The following is a 19,455-nucleotide window of genomic DNA, read 5'->3' on the forward strand; positions in this document are numbered from 1 at the left end:
TCAAAAACGAAAAGCTGAATGTAATTTAACTAAAAAATAGTTTATTCAAAACCGCTAAATTATTTAACAAGGCACAAAAGTTTTAACAATAAATTGTAATTGCTCGAAGGCCTATGTAGTGATTTCCCGAAGGCCGCAAAGAAATAGTATAAGCAAAAGTTGCACAAGAAGATTGCTCAGTAATGTCAAGAGGAATCACAAAAATGCTCAAGGAGAGCTACCAACCCACGAATGTAGTATCAAAGTACTGAAAGTGCTATCCCAACTAAAAAGAGCAAAGCTCATGGCCTCAAGAAAGGTAGTGTCACACTTGAGATTCTCAGGTCACGACACGCGAAAAGACAAGGAGAATCCCCTTCTAGATGCCACAAAAGAATTTGAGAATTGGGATAGCGCACCAGGATGCCTGGCGGAGTCGAGAGAAGGTAGACGGAGGTTGGCTACTGCTGGTCCGGACCGTTGGGGTTACACACCAGATTAAAACAAAAGATTAAGGTGCCTGACCTTTGGTTTTGAGCAGCAGCGAGCAGTACTGTGCCACTGGGCACTTAAGTAACTCGCGACTGAAGTCTTATGAGCGAGATTGCTCCAATTGTTGGCCATCTAGCGGCGAATAGTTGAAGATGGGAGTGAAGGAGAGATACGAAGATTGCACCGGCGCGAGACGTTCCGAGATTCCCCAACCGCTAGCACCGACATACCTCCGGTTTCCAACAATACTAAACATTTCTTTTCAAATTTTCCCTGGTGCCCAAAAATATCCAGTGTGCAGACGGAGAGTTAATTAATATGTTCCTGGGATTAGTTTTTAAGGCCATTTGAAGGTGAAAGTTTTTTTTAAATGGGATCGCCCAATTTGGAAATTGGATCCGTAAAGAGCGGGAGATTTTAAGCTCGAAATAATAATTTTCGATTTGTCAGAGTAATCTCTAAAGGGTCAAGTCGTCAAATGAGAGAAATACCGTTTAGAGAAGCTGAGAAGCTTTTTCCTTCAATTTCGAAAATTTTTATATTTTTAGTGGCCAAACAATGCAGACAAATTTGTGCAAAAATATATTTTATTTAATGTTTAAAATTTCTTATCCAATGGTTTTCAATATTTTTTTTTACATTTTTTGTAATTAGTTTTTAGTGGTGTCAAGCATTTCTGTATTAAACATTCATTTACTATTACATTATTTATTTTCGTTTAACAGAGATATTCCGGTGAGTTGATAGGCCCACCGAAATGTAATTTAAAATCTAATTATTTAGTTAACGACTGAATAAAATTATATAATTATATATTATTTTGGAAAGTTGTTGAGATCAATTATCAGAATATGTAAGGATAAATAGAGCGTTTTATTTAAAAATGACAAAATGACCTTCATGTACCGTTTAGATAACATGTTAGGGTCAGATCGAAGATACCATCTTATGTTCCCTTCGAAGTCTAACAACTTTCGTTTGAAACATTCTTTCATAAGATCATAGGTTTACAAGTAATTCTGGTACGTCGATTAAAATGGTACAACCTGTATATTAGAAACTCGAAAAACATTTTGAAACTAGCCAAAAAAGTAACTAGTTGCTGACATTACTTATTTCAGTAAAGTTCAAATCACTAGTCAACACAGATACTGTTAAAAACATGTAATTAGGTGTTTCTTATAGATTTTTGTATACTGAAACACAGAATCCAGTAGCAAAATGTTTTATTCAGTGTTGCTACGATGATATTTGAGTATAAATGGCGGTAATTTTACCGGATTTTAAAATGACTCATCTGAGTAAGAAAAGTTTTTAAATAATTTGTGGTAACTAAATTATACAGAGGGTGAGTCACTTATACCGTCTCAGTGGTGAATGCAGACTGGGAAGATGTGAATGGGGTTTAAGTACTGATTCGTAAAAGCTAGACAGTGGGAAACTATTCAGACGAAGGAAGAATTATACAATAAGACACACATTGGTATATTGTTACCTCTCTGTCACATTCGTACTAGTTTCTCTTTTCTAAGTCTTAATTAATACGGTAGACAGAAGTGGGTAAGAGCTAATACGTGTGCTAACACTTAACTCTCTCTTCGTCTGTACAGTTCCTCTCTGTATACTCATCATACTCAAAATACATTTTCAATTGTTATTATACGATCATTGTTTTACTAAGACACTTAAGTTTGAAGCATAACGATTTGACATCCTTATTAAGCGTTATGTGAGATGTTACAGTACTTCTGTGTTTGTGTCAGAAACATATAACTGTAATACTTTAATCTTAAATACCCTGGTGAAACCAAATTTTTTATGTATTTTGAGAGAGAAGAATAATACTGTATAATGCACCTACCAAAAATTATTTACATAATATTGTTACTCAGATATAAGCTTTTAAGATGGGTTAAAATAACGTTTTGTTGCCTCTAGATTTAAATCTCAAAAAATTATTACACGATACATCAATTGTGCTACCGGATTTGAATTTAGCGTACCAATGTTTTTGGAAATGAATAATAGATCCTATATTACAAAAAATACGTTTCATTTTGTCGACTAACATTATTTTTCTTAATATTTCATTTTTTTAAATGAATATGAAGGACTTTCGATTTAAAAATTAGTAGATTTAATTAGCGCGTGTTTATTTTTTTCTAATTTGAAATAACTTCTTTTTTAGGAAAGTCAGTCTGACGATTATAATGTATCTGAAAATATTAAAATAAGCAAAGCTTCAGTTACGCAAGATCCAGAAGTTCCGAACGAAGTTCCAGATACTTCTTCTAACCGACCGGATATTTCAACGTGCCATCAAATCGTATCAATTGAAGCCTCTAATCAGCCTCATATAAGTGAAACCAATGGAATTGATAATGAAGATTCTATCAATCTTACCATAGGAGAGGATGAAGAAAATTTGCTGGTTGAAGAGGTAGGTTGGAATGTCAGTTTAATGTTAAAACCTCGATTCTTAAGGAGTCGCGCAAATTAGGATTCTTATTTAACTTAAATCCAATTTATATAACTAGTCGTTTTGCTATTTTCTACATTGAATTAGATATGCACACAAAAATATCTGTTCCTGATCTGTGAATGTAACCATGTTTATCATATGCTTTGGATGTCGTTGATTTCGAATCTAAGGTCTGTTTAACTCAACACGGAGAGATTTTTACATATAACCTAAAAAAACTCATTATTTTATCTATTTGGCCCCTTTAATTCTGATAATGATATTGTAATTAGAAAAAACTGAAGCTCTTAAATCAGATTACTCTGTAACCAATAACCGAATGTATTATCAGTTCCAATAACCATGTATGACAGGCATTTAACGCGATAAATACGTTATTGTAATAACCGCATACCTTTATTCACTGTATTTTTTCTCGCAGAATCTTTATTTCGTTTCAAATGGAACATGCTCTTACGTACTGGAAATACATTAACCACATACATTTATAGTTTCATATTTATTCAACTAATGTCAGTTTTTCAAATCATTTTACCGCCACATTGACCTTCCTAGCAGATACGCGCAAAGATTTAACCGAAGGTCTGACGTACGCGATTATTTGATTTGATATACACTGACCAATGAGGTTGCATTGGATATAGTATTTTCATGAAAACCTTTGTGTTTTGTAATATTTTACTAACTAATTAATTGTCAAAAAATTGGAAATGAAAAATACAATAGAACATCTCTTTATTACAACTTGACCGTTACAAAAACTTACTGTTCAAAAACTGACTTCGCCATAAACTTATAACTATTTAAGATATTGGAACACAAACTAAACAAGAGGCAGATATACGTTCAGCACCCTTAAGCGGCAGAAAACCAAATCAACCAAAATGTCCATTCGCTTTTATTGTTATTTCAACATATTTATGGATTTAAAAGTTAGAGTTATAGGGAGATAGAGTTTGAAAGATTAGTATTCAAATTACAATTTCAGTCAGTTGATTATACGGGCGAGATAGATGAAATTATGGGGTTTTTGAGGTTATAGCAAGATCCTGGATTCGAATTTAGTAAAATCGAGAACATATAGTAAACAAGGCTAGACTCTCACATCAGGAAAACAGACTTTACTTGCGTAGCTGTGTTACTTTAACGCTTTAACGGGATCGTCTAGTGTGAAGGCTTTATTTTTATTTCTGTTTTAAGAATTTATTTTTGGCGAACCATTTAAATAAAACAATCTACAATTTGTATATCAGTTTTATTAACATTTAAAACAAGGTTTTAAAAAATTTCATGTCAATATTTTGCACGAAATATAAGATACGCTGCTTAACAGGAATTTGTGTTTAAAAAACGGTGCTCCCCTGCTGCCATGATTCCGGCTGTTCTGCTTATTTAAAATTAAAAATTCAAGTGCCATTTTAATTGTGAGACTTGTGGCTATAAAGTGAACAAAAATGAAGCTAAAATTCCAAAAACAAAAAATGTTACACGCTTTAGAAAATTAAAAATCAATTTTTCGCTTTTTTTTTGGTTCTATCTAGCTGGTAAAAAAAACTATTCAAGCAGTGTTAATTATTTTAGTTTACTTTGTAACTATACATATACTGAATATGCTGTGTAAATTTGAACATAATCGATCAACTAGTTTTTGAGATATCATGGCAGCAGTTTGAAAAAAACGTGTTTCGAGAAAAACTAACAAACTCTCATGCGCCCAGTATACTTGCTGTGTATAAACCCACCAGTTTACAACTGAAACTTTTGAACGGCTTCGAATTTTGAAAAATCCTTTTATTCACGTATTCTACACATGTTTTAAATGTGATTTAAAAATGAAAACGATTTTTTTGATCTAATACACTAGACGACCCCCTTAACGTCCAAATGTACACATTTTGTATATCATACTCAGCGGTATACAGGGTGTCTCTCTAACAGCAAAACACGGGAGCTTTCGTGTTATTTGACTATAGTACATTTTACTATAGTCAAATTACTGTTTTCCGTTTAATTTAAGTATTAAACGTAGTCATCAAAACTAATTAAATAAAATTATATTTATAATGAATAATAGAAGCAATTAAGGGGATCCATTGCGCGTCGAGAAAGTACTTCCAAATTATCTTCTACAATTTTATAAATTTGAATATATTCATAGGGACCAAATTGGCTCGTATTGATCTGCTTAATTGACGTTTAAAGGCTTATTTTTTGGATTAAAAAAACAAAATTTTTTTAAATCAGATATTAATAATAATATTTTATTTCCCATCAATAATTTCGAAAAAGGGAGTCTTTACGACGCTGCGCCAAACATCAACGAGTAATTTAAGACCAACAAGAACCAAATCTTCTACATTTATGGGAATATTTGCTTCTTGTTAGTCTTAAATTACTCGTTGAAGTTTGGCGCAGCGTCATAAAGGCACCCTTTTTCGAAATTATTGATGGGAAATAAAATATTATTAATATCCGATTTACAATTTTTTTTTTTGTTTAATCCAGAAAATAAGCCTTTACGTTAATTAAGCAGATCAATACGAGCCAATTTGGTCCCTATGAATATATTCAAATTTTTAAAATTGTAGAAGATAATTTGGAAGTACTTTCTCGACGAGCAATGGATCCCCTTAAACTAAAGTAACCATTAAAACTTAACTATCGAAGCTTTTATTAATTATGTTAATGTATAGTAAGTGCTTCAATACTATAGTCAAATAACACAATCCTATGTTCCGTCGTAAGAGAAACATCCTGTATGGAAGTAAGAAATCGAAGAGGAAAAAATTCTTTGGGTATTATTTCGTATGTATTTTGAACTGATCTTTCTAACCATGTACGGCCAATTACTCGCAAATACTTTGCAAAAAAGATACGAGCCTCTTTATGCCAAAAAATGTGAAAAATCACCTCTTTTTCCTATGAATTCATTGGTTTTCACGCGTAACAGCTTTAAGATAGGCATTGACGGGTATAACAATCGCGGCAAGGATATTCAAATTTTCGGATTAAATTTTTTCTCCGTGTAAGAATATAAAATAGCGCATCAAATATGGCATCGAAAGCGTCAGGTAATGTTTTTTACTATACCGTATTAAGGGGCTATACCAGTGTAACCCATGAATAATTAGGCGATTTTCGGGGATTTTTTTAAAAGGAAGTACACGTTATAATGTTTTGAATTTTTTGACATAAAAGGTATATTTTCAACTATATTTGAATTTTTTTTTTTTTTTTACAAAAATATTGAAAAATAAAAGAGTTATGTGCATTCTTCGGAAGTGCCAAAAAAAAATAGTTCCCCAACTGCTGACATGATTCCGGACGAATGACTAGCTGAATCAAAAAAATTCAAAAGGGTAATTAAAGTTGAAGATACTTCCTATACAATGACCTACGATTTTTGAAAAATATCAAACATTAACAAAGTGGCGTAGTTCTGAAGTAAAGTGTCGTTTTTGGGATGAAAAAATGGTCGTTTTTTTAATGCCAAATTGACATTTTTCAATCAATCAAAAAGATCGTAGGTTATTGTATAGTAAATATATTCAAGAATACTAAGTTTCAATTTGAAGTCGATCGGTCAATTTCTCTTTGAGTTATGATGTCAGCAATTTTGAAAAATGTCGTGCTGAGAAAAATGCGTTTAAACGGCTCTAAATATATTTAAAATGGCATGATACAAGTACCGTATATACCTATGTAGGCCCCCTATATTACCTATATACTGCTTACAATGCGAAAGATTCGAGGGACTACACAATAACTCCGGTACTCCGCCCATAGGCAGCTGGAGCGGTTTATACCTGCTAGCGGTCGATTTTTAGAACGCTGCCATTCAAAAACTATTCAAGATACGACCTTGCCGCTTTCACAGGATATTTTTGAAAGTATAAACTATTGAATCAGCAAAAAAAAAATAAACGATTTTTTGAAAAAATTACACTGGTATAGCCCCTTAAGATTATTTAACAGCTTGTTATATGCATTATGTAACACGCAAATATTGCAATAACATATGATGATAAAGTCACGCTACTTAGCCAATAAAAAGAAAAAACAGCTTTCAAGAGTCTAATTTTATAGTGGAATAGGGGAAAATTTTAAATCTTAGTCATTTATAGTGACTTCGCAGGTTCAAACATGACGCTATTTCAAAATTATACAATATTCTTCGTTCTATATGGTCTTCTAATATATGATGCCATGTTCACGTGTTTTAAAATACATATAATGTGTTTTTGAATAATTTTAATACGGTAATTGTTGTAGAAAACATTCATTTTCACGCTTTTGACGCTGTATTTGTTACGCCAAATTGAATTTTTAAGGGAAGAAGAAATTTAATCTGAAAGTTTGAACATCCTTGTCACGATTTTTCTACCACTCTCAATGCCTATCTTAAAACTTTTACTCCTGAACAAAATGATTTTGTATAAAAAAAGAGGCTCGTATCTTTTTTGCAAAGCGTTTGCGAGTAATTTGCAATACATGGTTGGACAGAGCAGTTGAAAATATACACGAAATGATACTCCAGGATTTTTTTCTTCTTTATTTCCTGCTTCATATACCGCTGAAAATAATGTACAAAATTCGTACATTTAAGCCTTAAAGGGTTAAGCTATCAGATAAATACCTGCAGGATCGGATTGTAAAAATCAGATTTTCATGTTAACGTGATTTAACTTATACCTGATATGAGATTTATTCACATTAACTTACCAAAAATAGATAGGAAATTTCACTTACATTGCACATAGAGTTAAAATAATGCCACAAGAACGTTACTTCGCTTGTTATTTATTTTCTACCAAATCTATTCAACTTTACGTATGTCGAGTGAGATTTTAAAATACTATAAGTATTTCTGTCGTCGAGTAAAATGCTACTCAAATGAAAGCTTGTTCAAAACCATTTTAAGAAAAGCTTTGCTTAAATTATGTTAATGGATTATTCACGGAGAAAATTCGATTTGAAAATTGAGACGACCAAACTTGCTGTAAAAGTGAGTAGTGACTCGACGGCGGTATATGTATAAACATATCATTATCTACTTTAATGTGTACTTGCCGTCGAGACACTACCGTGTCTCTTTATATACAAGTCGATCGCCAAACGTCAAATTTGAATATAATTTAGTGGTTACGGTAACACCATGTGCACTCGAGGGATAAGGTTACTTACAGGTGAACCTCCCCAACTCTATCGCTCTGATTTTTATTAAACTTTGTACACTTGTGGTACTATGAAAAATAATTGACGTGTACCTTTTCATCGGCTGAAAAACATATTAATGAATAGAAAATATCCTCTTAAAATGGTTCAAATGCGATTCCCTAGTCAAATAGAGTTCTAAGTAGTCACAAAATTGATAGGAGTACTTTACTTATTTTGTTTGATATAGAAAATCAATTTGTAAAAAATAAATGGTTTAAGTATTATTTTTATTCATTTTTATAAATCTTTTTGAAAAAATTATATTAAAAGAAATACGTATATAACTTGAGTATAGTTGCCACATTTCCATGCAGAATATACACAAGTATACGAGATTTTGAAATTTTTCACGTGGAATAATAGCAGTTTATTATCGGTAATGTATACATTTTCGGTGATTAAGAAATTACTTATAATTTAAAATATATCACTACAGTTTTTTGTTGCTTTGTGCAGTCACTGCAATACGAGACCATTTTCTTCAGATTGTGTTGATCGCCCATAGGCTACACGTTAAAAGTGTCAATTTCAAACGGTTATTTCTTACTTATATCATCGGTAACATCATTCAAAATTTTAGCACACTATACTTACATGACTAAGTAACGTTTCTTTAAAATTTTAAATGATTCTGCAGAAATTTTATTGTCGTTTGAACCACCTTAAGTTTACACAAATTGAGGAATTACTGTGAAAACGATGCGATGACTGCGTTTGTTTTAGTACTAGCAATACTGCTGCATGTATTCCTTTGTCTTTGGTTAATGTACAATGATTCGCAAAGTTAAAGTAGTGCTCATGCTACTGGCAGTAGAAAAACAAACGTAGCCAATATGTCGATAAATAAGCATTTAAAAAATAATCGTTTATAGACAATTTTAGAATATTCTAAAGTATGTACGAGATAATACTGATGGGAGACCCTTCTTGGGTGAAATTTCAAAGAGTACGTAATGATATCATTGTGTTTCTTCAATAGGAAAACCTTTCTCACTAGATATTTTTATAGGTTATCTCTGGAACTTTCTAAAACTGCTTGGTTGTACATACAATACAATTGAAGATTACCGTATCTACCTCAGCTAACGCTTAATCGTGAAAATCGATACTAAATTATTGTTAACTCCTTTGAAAATGCTACTAACACTCATTCTGCATACTTAAAATTTTATTAAATAAATGCAAGTTTTATTAGCGTTTCAATAGAATCAATAACAATTTAAAATTCATTTTGCTTCATCATGTGTTTACTATCGATGCGGTTTTCGTTCGTTTTACGCCAGCATATTAATATACTGATTTGGAAGTTTCTCGACATAGGTTACAACTACAAGAATATATAATATATAAAAGAGTAAACCTTTTCTGTAAAAATAAGACTGCAAGTACATAAAAGTCCTAGGAAAGGTATTATCGTGGTAAAAAATAGTACTAGTTTTTCAATTATTTTAGATAAAAGTATGCAATGTTTACTAAGCTTGTTTATTTCCGAAGAAATCTGTAAAATATCTAATACAAAATATATCGATTAAACAAAATAATGAGATTAAAATTTTATAGAAGTATTCATATATAACCCTACTAAAAGATATAGTGTTATATTGATAGAAGCGAATAGCAGAATTCAGAAATTGAATCAAGTGTAACATATTTCTCACTAACCCTTCGCGGTACACATTTTTTTATATGATCGGTTTCTTATAAAAATTCGTATACAGGTGTCTTCGGAGTCGCTGGTTACGAATCTGCCATCAGATTTTAACATTTCAAAATGGCGATCAAAATTATAAAATATTACCCGATTTCATTAAAAATTATTATATAACGGTCTTCGGGGTCGCTGATTACGAATTTGAATTTAAATCTATTTTCACAAAAATCTGAGTTCAGATTCGTAACCAGCAAGTCCGTAAATTGCTGTATAATAATTTTGCTTTTGAAATACGGTAATAATTGAAATTTTTGCTTGCTATTTTGTATCCGCCATTTTGAATTTCTAAATTCTGACATCAGGTTCGTAACCAATATCCCTAAAACCTCTATATAATTTTTTCCGTACGATGATGTTTAAAAATCGCTACAATAAGGAAGTTTTGTTAAAAAAAAGGATGGTTTACTTTTAAGTTATTAATTAATACAAATAAATTAACAAATAAATTTATACCTTCTTGCATGAATTTTAATTCTATAACATCCCACGGTCATAAAAATATAAAAAACATTGGTTAAATCGATTTTAAACTACTTCAAATTTGCAAAAAAGTGCTTCGAGAAAGGTGGCATCGTGCTACAAAGGGTTAAACAGATTTTCACAAGTTAGTAATAAATAAATTAATTATTGGAAATTGACTCTTCAAGCTACCCGTGGAAAGAAAAGAGGACTTTTGAAATATTTAAACTTACATTTTTGTTTAATACAATAATTCTTGAGGCACATACAAGGTTTATCAGCAATGATGCTTTCAATTTCAATCATATGTAATTGTGGATAAACTAAGTGGAAAAGTCATGTACCATTAATACCGTAATGCATCATTGTTAAGATAAATCAATTTTAAATCGATAAGTCAGGGCTTCGATTGAACAGAGAAATTATTTTGTTTTCGCATTCGTTGACAGTTCCCCTTCAAAAAACAAGAAAAGTTTGTACTTCTCCGTCGTTCCGTATTGTCGTACACGCATACACACACTCACTCAACTCCGCCGATTATTAATATTACCTTCAAATGTCCTACATTCCTGATACTGCTGCTGATGAAATTCATTTTCTGCCTATTTTTAAAAGAATCTTCGAAAGCACCCATTTAGTTGAAAACTCTGGGTAACGATACGGCGTTATTTGTAGATTAATTTTCAAGTCCTTTTATCTTTTAGATGACGAGCCCTATAAACTGCTATATCTAATAAGGTATATGAAGAATTATATTAAAACAACGATTTGAAAGAAATTTTTGTTCGCTTCTTGAGAATTTTATTGTTCTATTACATAGATCCAATTGTTACCTTATTGAAACAGTAAAATGACTTGAAAATCGGTTTTCACACAAATAATGCCACTGTCTTGTCTCAAAATCTAAGCCTAAGCCGAGTGCCTGAAGGATCCCTTGAAGAATAAATAAGCCTTTTTCCATTTTATGGAAGGATAAGACACAAAAGTAAGAATAATTATTTGTTAATGCCATAGATTATTATTTATAGTTTTTGTTCGCTCTCATCTAGGTACGAAAACATTCAAGATAAGTTAGTAAATATTCATGCTTTCCTTTCCTTTTATTATAATTTCCTTAGTAAATTGTTAAATATCTTATTTAGGATCATGCAATTTTCTAGTCTCCATAAACTAGAATCTGACCTAGCAATTGACTAGTATTACCGGCAGGCCTATTCAGGCAGGCACTATGGATAATCTATGGCATACAGAAGAAATTATCCTCAATTTTTTGGTTTGTACTTTCGAAGAGTGGAGGAAGGCTTATTTATTCTTAGAGGACCCCTCAAGCTCTCCACTTAGATTGAAATTTCTAGAGAAGACTAGGGCTTTACATGAAAACCAATTTTCGAGTCAGTTTGTTCTTCCAATGATGTAGCAAACTGCTCTATTTGATAAAACAGTAGGATTTTCAAAAACAGATAACAATCAAATTTCTTATAATCGCTTTTTTAATATAATGCTTATTTTTTTACCACCTTAGCATAACTCATATGTCGCGTTATCGAAAAAATAATACGACTTCAAAGTTAATCTAACAATAATGCCGTATCGCTACCTATAATATTTAACTTGATAGGTGCTTTCGAGGATCCTTTTAATAATAGGCAGAAAATACATTTCATCAGCACTACGTTCAGGAATGCAAGACGTCAAGAGGTAATGTTTGGAATTGGTATAGTTGCACATGTGTGCGCGTGACAGTACGGAACGGTGAAGTACGAACTTCTTTTGTTTATCGAAAGGGAAATGTCAACGAAAGTGAGAGTAAAATAATTTTTCCGTTGAATCGAAGCCCTGATTTATCGATTTAAAATTGATTTATCTCAGCAATGATGCTGTTACGGTATTAATGGCACATGACTTTTTGACTTGGTTTATCCTCAAGAATATGTGGTTAATATTAAAAGAGCATCATTGCTGATACACCCGGTATATCTCTTTTAAAATGTGAATTTATCATCTCGCAAATTCTTTTAATAAATCGTATATTCAAGGAGAAAATTTGATATATTTGTTAAAAATTATATTTCAAGCAAAATGGTAGAAACAAAAGTTATTTAACTTAAAATGAGTCATATTATTCTAGAATCGGTCTTACCTTGCAAGGTCATATGAAGGTCACCATCATTTCGTTAATTAAATATCCTTACTTTTTATCTTTTTATAGCTAGTCTGAAGAGCTTTTCAAAACACTATAAAGATGTATAAATTCATTCAGAAATATATGACGTCTATGAATTTAAAATGATTGTAAATTTTAGGATTGATTTCAATATTGTGCCACTCCTCATGGATATACCTGAAAATCACTTAAATTTTCTATTATTTATATGTGACATATATTTGAGAGTTTTTTAAAACGATGCACATTTCGAGCTGGAGAATAAATCCCAATGTTTGTGAAAAACCAGTGTTATTTAAATGAGGAAAATAAGAGTATCTAGGTCGTGGAGCAAAATTGTGTAACTGACATACAGCTAGGCATACCTTACTTTTCTAGTATTTGGAATAAAATAAACGGGTCCTGCTATAAAAATTTAAAATTTGTCGAAATAAGAACAACCTTAATAGATAAAGAGTCCCTAAGCTGAAGCGTCTCAGAGCATAAATACACAAATACGTATATCTCTGTAACTACCAGAGATATCAAAATGTTTATAAGATCTTTTCAAAACGTCTTACTGCTTGCATTCATTAAAGGTTCTTATACAAAATTTTAATATCTCTAATAGTTACAGGGACATGTGTCTTCTTGTATTTATACTCTGAAGTGTTGTAACCCTTAAAGCGCACACTTCCTATCAATATCATAAAAGGTACATGGGGTCTAAAAGACCCCAACTTTTTATAATGTCTACAAATCTTGTCTTTTCAAGTATTCTATTACGAAAATAATTAATAATGTTTCTCATGAATCTGTTTTTCACAATTGACGGTACAAACACAAAACTTTAAATCCGAAAAGTTATAATTAAAGCTATTTTCTTTGGGGTATTTTAGACCTCTAGTGCACTTTAAGGGTTAAATAACGGGCCCGCCCTGTATAGGAATTGAACTTAACGAGTTTAGATAAGTTTTCTTATGTTTCCTTATTGCATTTATGGCTTTCTAGCTAAGACACTTTAATCTCATATCTGGTATAAGCGTCGATTTAAGAAACATTTAATCTACGAATGCATTTAATATTTATTTTAACATTTTTTTTTGCAGACAGAATCACATGATAAATCCAAAGGTAAGAATTTTGCAAATTTATATATAAAATGATTAATTTTAGTATAAAAACAAATTGTATTTGTAATGGTGAATCAACTCCACACTTCATTTGGTCGACGAAAAAATAATTAAGGAGCTAAATTTACAACATCTATATTGATGAATTGTCTGAAATCTAGATATTGACAGTTACGACAGGTTTTATTCTACAAACGACTGAATTAAGATCAGACGTCTATATGAGCTTGGAGCAACACAAACTCCTATTCCAAGGATGGAAATATTGGCCTCTATAACATCTATCTTCTTTTAAAATAAAAAAAAACTTACGTGTTTGCTAAGTGCTAGTCCTAAAGGTCAAGTAGAACTAAAATTTGACGTATCGTAATATTGGTTGTGATACATAGAGCAACGTTGGATCATAAATTGAAGCGAAGTGACAATGGATATACAAAGGACCTAGCTTATATGCAACTTGGACGAAATTCTCGGTTTGCAATTAATGTGAAGATTTGTAGGATTTATGGAAAGCTGCATCACTCTCTAAATCATGCAACGATGTAAAACCCACAAGCCTGAGAAGCTCACTGCTTAACGATTTTCATGTCATAGGATGTTAAAATAGATACCTAATTCTAAGGCTCATTATACGCTCTGTGATTTTTGCTTTTTTAGCTTCTTCTTAGATACCACCAAACCCCAATTAGGAACCTTATGGGATTCTCACTTAAAATGCCTCAAGGCATAATAGTAAAAAGTCGTTAATATTTTTTCTGCTAAAGTAATTATTAAAGATATCACAATTATTCACAAGAAGTACTCAAAGCAAATAGCATAAAGCTCCGAAAAGGTTGTGTCAAATCAACGCAATTTCTTACACAGTTACGAAGACACACGGTTTCTTGCATCTTTGCTCTGGAGCGTTTTAAGTGGTGGACCCTGCATAATTAAGTTGAGCTGGTGGTTTGAATTGATAAATTGAGTTATTTTATATAAAGTTCTAATAATTGTTTTAACATGGTCTTACTAGTCTATCAACATTATACAACGTCATATTAATTAATTAACGGCTAAAGAAATTACCAAAGGTCCGGAACATAGAAGCTGTTTAGAAAAACGTTAGGGAGAGAGAAATCTCACTTGGCATACAGTGATTATGCTACCTTGACTGTCTCTGTAGATGGTGGAGGAGAGAAGAAATTGCAAGAGAACAAAAAAGGAGACTCTAAAGGGAGCAGTAAAGCGGAAAGTGGTGTCGGCGGCAAGGAAGGGATGGTATCTGGTGCGAACAACGTTGGAATCAAGAACAAACAGGAAGGTGGCGATGGAAGTAAGAGGTTGGTCCCATTGCTAGAAGTCACAATAATTCATCGACGAAGTGCACGTCTTTTAGAATGACTTTCTATTCTATGTACATCACCAGCAGGATTAAGTTGCTACACGAACTGTGGATTTTGAAGAGTGAATAATTTAACGAATTCACAAGCAAGATTAATTTATTCCCACTTTTCAATTAAATACAAACTATTCATAACATATACTTTTAGGCTTTAATACTTAACTCTGAAATGTATGTTAAGGGGGATTCCCATAAAATTAGTTAAAAACCCTAGCAGTCATTTTGATCAACTTGAGCAAACGTATTTAGAAATTTATTAACAGCTTTGAAAAAAATTAACACGATCAATTATATTGAAAATTGGTTGCTGTGGTATATTATCGTCATCAAGCGCAACTCCTCGGTCATTCGTTTCAATTAGCGAATTCTGAAAGAGGGAATTCACAACCCTATCTCTTCACCCAACTATTTTTATTATTAGGAAAAGAAAAATATTAAAGCGTCATATCTTTCATATTTAATGCGGAAAAGGGATATCCTCTCTCTTCGTATATTGACCAAATGTAAAAGCAACAGCTTTAATAGTTACTATTGAAGAATCAGTGGAAATAGTAAGATTAGTACATTGTAGGAATTTGATTCGTTTTTGGCTTTACTAATATCACTCTGTCCTTGTTCGACAAAATTGTATATTAGACTGCAGCAGAGAGAGAGAGAGAGAGAGAGAGAGAGAGCGCGCGCGATTTAATATCCTAGATTATAGTGGTGTGTACGGGGTGTAACAATATCACCGACTTTCCCTAAGAATGGTTATTTTTGAGGGTTGTCCAATTAAATAACTTTGAAGGCCTATTAAAATCCGGGCTGAAAAGGTTTAAAAATGAGCGTTTTTAGTGGTTTATAATAAGATCTGAAGCATCTTTGGTTTATATACTTTTAAATTATTAATACTTTCAGCAGCATACAATGACAAAGTAATTGAGTCCAAAAAAGAGTTTGTTTAATTCTAACAAGTGACAAATTAAATAGGGCACTCCGTAATAGAATTAATAATTAGTCTAATTAGCAAGGTCCAGCATTTAGTAATTTAATTCTGAAATCTTAGCTAACAGTGTGCTATTTATATTTTTCTATTTAAAGTATGCACAAAACAATAGGGATGATAGCTGAGAATAATGGCATTTTCGAGAAGGTTTTCCTAACGCTATACTAATTACTTTACTATCAACTGTATATATAATCATTTTTATGTAATTCATTTAGTTATGCACCAAATTATGATACCATATAAAAGAGTAAAAAACATTTCAACTGGAACGTGATTTTCTCCAACAGTTTGTTGGCTACCAAGTTTCTCATTCATTTCTGCCTAAAAGATGTTAACTAAAGCATTTCGAGGAATCAACGATGTTAAGGTTTCTTCTGTAGCGCCGTCAAACATGGCAAATTTTTCAACAACCTTGAGAAAGAGAATTGTGATATCATTATAATGTACAACATATAATTTACAAAGTGATTACTTACAGAAATAATTGCGTTGTTAATTCTTAATTATAATTCGAAGCTAAAAATCGCTGATAAGGAGCTCTTATCCCTTTAAAAATTAGTTTGCTCATTTCCAGAACAATTGTACCACTCTTTCAGTAAATTCAAATCTTTTTGAAAAATTTAAGTTTATCTCGTTCCAGTATTCCATATATGCAGCCCAATTAAATTTTAAACTGTAACTTTTTCAACGTACATAAAATCCCACAAAAAACAAGCTTTACTTGTAAAAAGAGGACGGCAAGTACATAAGTCGTATCTAGTATGATTAATATATAGTAATATAAAATATTTTAATTAAAAAAAATAGTGAAATCCAAATGTTAGGCAAGTATAAATTTTTTCCATGGCGAAAATTGAAATTTGGAAAAAAGTAAATAGTAATACTAAATTACTTGCCGGGCCCGTAATATTCATGTGTAAGTCGCTATCTTGCAATATAAGCGTTGCTTCTCGTAAGTTAACAATGTGGGTTTTTAATGCGACTGTATACAACAGGCCCGTCAAGTAATTTTTGTATTACTATTTACTTTTTTCCAAATTTCAATTTTCACCATGGAAAAAATTTATACTTACCTAACATTTGGGTTTCACTATTTTTTTTAATTAAAATATCTTATATTACTATATATCAATCATACTAGATACGACTTATGTACTTGCCGTCCTTCTTTTTTCAAGCAAAGCTTGTTTTTTTGTGGGATCTTATAACGTTTTGTAAGAATATAGGAATTAAACCAAAAAAATTGTTTTAACTAATTCAATCTAACAAAACATTTTTCATTGTTCTAATCGTTCCATAATGTAAAGCTTCAATTCGAGATATTAGTTTATTAATCAATTAAATAAAATACAAAATATTACAATGATGAGATCTTATCATAATTACACTTTTAGATGCATTTAACATAGGATTCAATGACCGTTTGAATTATACTTTCAACATCTTATACCCAAAATCACCTTAAAGCCTTTCGATTTCAAAAATTTGTTTCTAAATTTACCTTTAATTTCACCTTTTTCTTAGTTGTTACTCTCACTATCACCTTTGCATTATGGCTATTTCCCTGATAAACGAGTGACATTTATTTATTCTTTTGATTAATATAAACTGTAAAATATATACCATTTAATACAATGGAAGCCTATGTTTTTTAAGTGTACTGTTTTCAATTTCCTGAAGTTACACACCGTATGTTCTATTACATGTGAAATATTGAAATTATGTATTCCTTTCATATTTACACATTTACATGATTTTATTATAATTTTCATCAACTATCTTATTTCTAATTCCAAAGTTGTATGCCTAAAATCACCTGCAAGCACTTCACTCTCAAGGATTTTCTTATAAATTAGCTCATATTTATCCATCATTTTCTTAGCTGTTACCCTCAACATCAACTTTGAATTATGGCACTTTCTCCAGCACACTAGTACCATTTATATTTTCCTTTCATTAATATAAACTAGGAAATACATCAATTTATACAATGGAAGCCTCTCTTTTGTGGATATACTGCTTTCAGTTTCGCAAAATTATTCACTGTAAATTCAATCGCATGGAAAATATTAAAATAATGACTTCTTTTCATTGTTTCATTTCTAGATGATGTTATCATTATAATTATGATTTAATTGATTTATATATTTCAAAGAATTTATGCCCAAAATCACCTGCAAGCCTTTCACTATTAAAAATTGGCTTCCAAATTTTTTAATTTCTCCACCTTTCCCTTAGGTTTAACTCTCGACATTAACTTTACATTATGGCTCTTTCTATGGTTAATTGGAATCATTTCTGACTTCTTCTATTAAATATTACAGTTCAAGCTTGCACAATGACACAATAAACAAGTTATTGTAATTCAATCTGCAATAAAATCTCACTAAGTACCAAGAAATATATTACATATTATATTATAAAAATCAATGTTATTCTTATAAAAAATTAAATTTGGATAATTTTTTTTGGAGATAATAATAATATTTTCTATTCTTATTAAGGAAGCGTAAATAAATATTTGGTGTTAATACTTTTTTATACTATAATTGAATATTATACAACGATTAGAAAATATTCATCAACTTTTCTTTAATTGTAGTAATAAGAAAGTTTTATATTGTTTCCTAGAAAATTGTTTGTACATATGATATAACCTATCGGAGAGTATGTTCTACATCAGTTTAAAGAAAAAAAAGTTAAGCATGCATTTTGTTAATGATTTCAATACCTGGAAGTTTAGTATATGATTTTCAAATACCTTAACAATATCTTGCAATTAATATGATCCTGATAATCACCAATGCACATTAATGTTGAAAGAATACTTCTCCTTGGCACAGTGTTAAAAATATGTAAATCTTAATCTGACTTTATCCAGTCAGCTCTATCCTCAATAATGAAAATAGAAATGTTCTATTTATTTTATCTGAAATAGAAATTTCACAAAGTACCACAAAGCATATAACCTCTTGTATTCTAAAATATTGTTTTACTTATCTAATAATTATCGACTCCTTATGTCATTATTATTCGAATTTATTTAGCATTTTAAAAATTAAACATTCACTAACATAACAATGAATAACCTCACTGTATTAAATACACATAACCTTATATTACAATTGACAGTTAACAAGTCTCCGGATTAGTTATATCGATTACATCGATTTATTTGCAAGTTCACAACCATGATTTTGTAGTTGAGTTTAACTAGTTGGCAACGCTGAGAAAGAATGACGTCATTTACCTCTTAGCGACCAACTTCAGCCCGAGACATACACTCTGGCTGGAGAAGAAGAAGACGAAGAAGAAGATGACGGAAAGAAATGAAATTTTTCTTTATATATATAGCTAACAGAGTATGAGATCTCTGGATTGCGTGAACCGATTTTGATGTTTGTGGGCTCAAATGAAAGCTTTATTTAAATCATGACAATTGATCATTCATTGAAATAAATTGGTATAAA

At 31.2% G+C, this 19,455-nt stretch overlaps 1 protein-coding gene across 1 annotated transcript in view; it reads left to right on the plus strand.

Annotated features, from left to right (window-relative positions):
- The window catches only part of LOC136781141 (SAFB-like transcription modulator), a 91,234-nt gene that overhangs the window by 42,458 nt on the left and 29,321 nt on the right, over positions 1-19,455 (plus strand). The window contains exons 4-6 of the mRNA XM_066739889.1: positions 2,660-2,911; positions 13,593-13,617; positions 14,779-14,935. Coding sequence (XP_066595986.1) covers positions 2,660-2,911; positions 13,593-13,617; positions 14,779-14,935 — 434 coding nt within the window. The remainder of the gene's footprint in view (positions 1-2,659; positions 2,912-13,592; positions 13,618-14,778; positions 14,936-19,455) is intronic.

This window comes from Prorops nasuta, unplaced genomic scaffold (assembly GCF_024137725.1).
Source record: "Prorops nasuta isolate Cenicafe-Biocafe unplaced genomic scaffold, Cenicafe_Pnas_1.2 PNAS00002, whole genome shotgun sequence".
Taxonomy (NCBI): domain Eukaryota; kingdom Metazoa; phylum Arthropoda; class Insecta; order Hymenoptera; family Bethylidae; genus Prorops; species Prorops nasuta.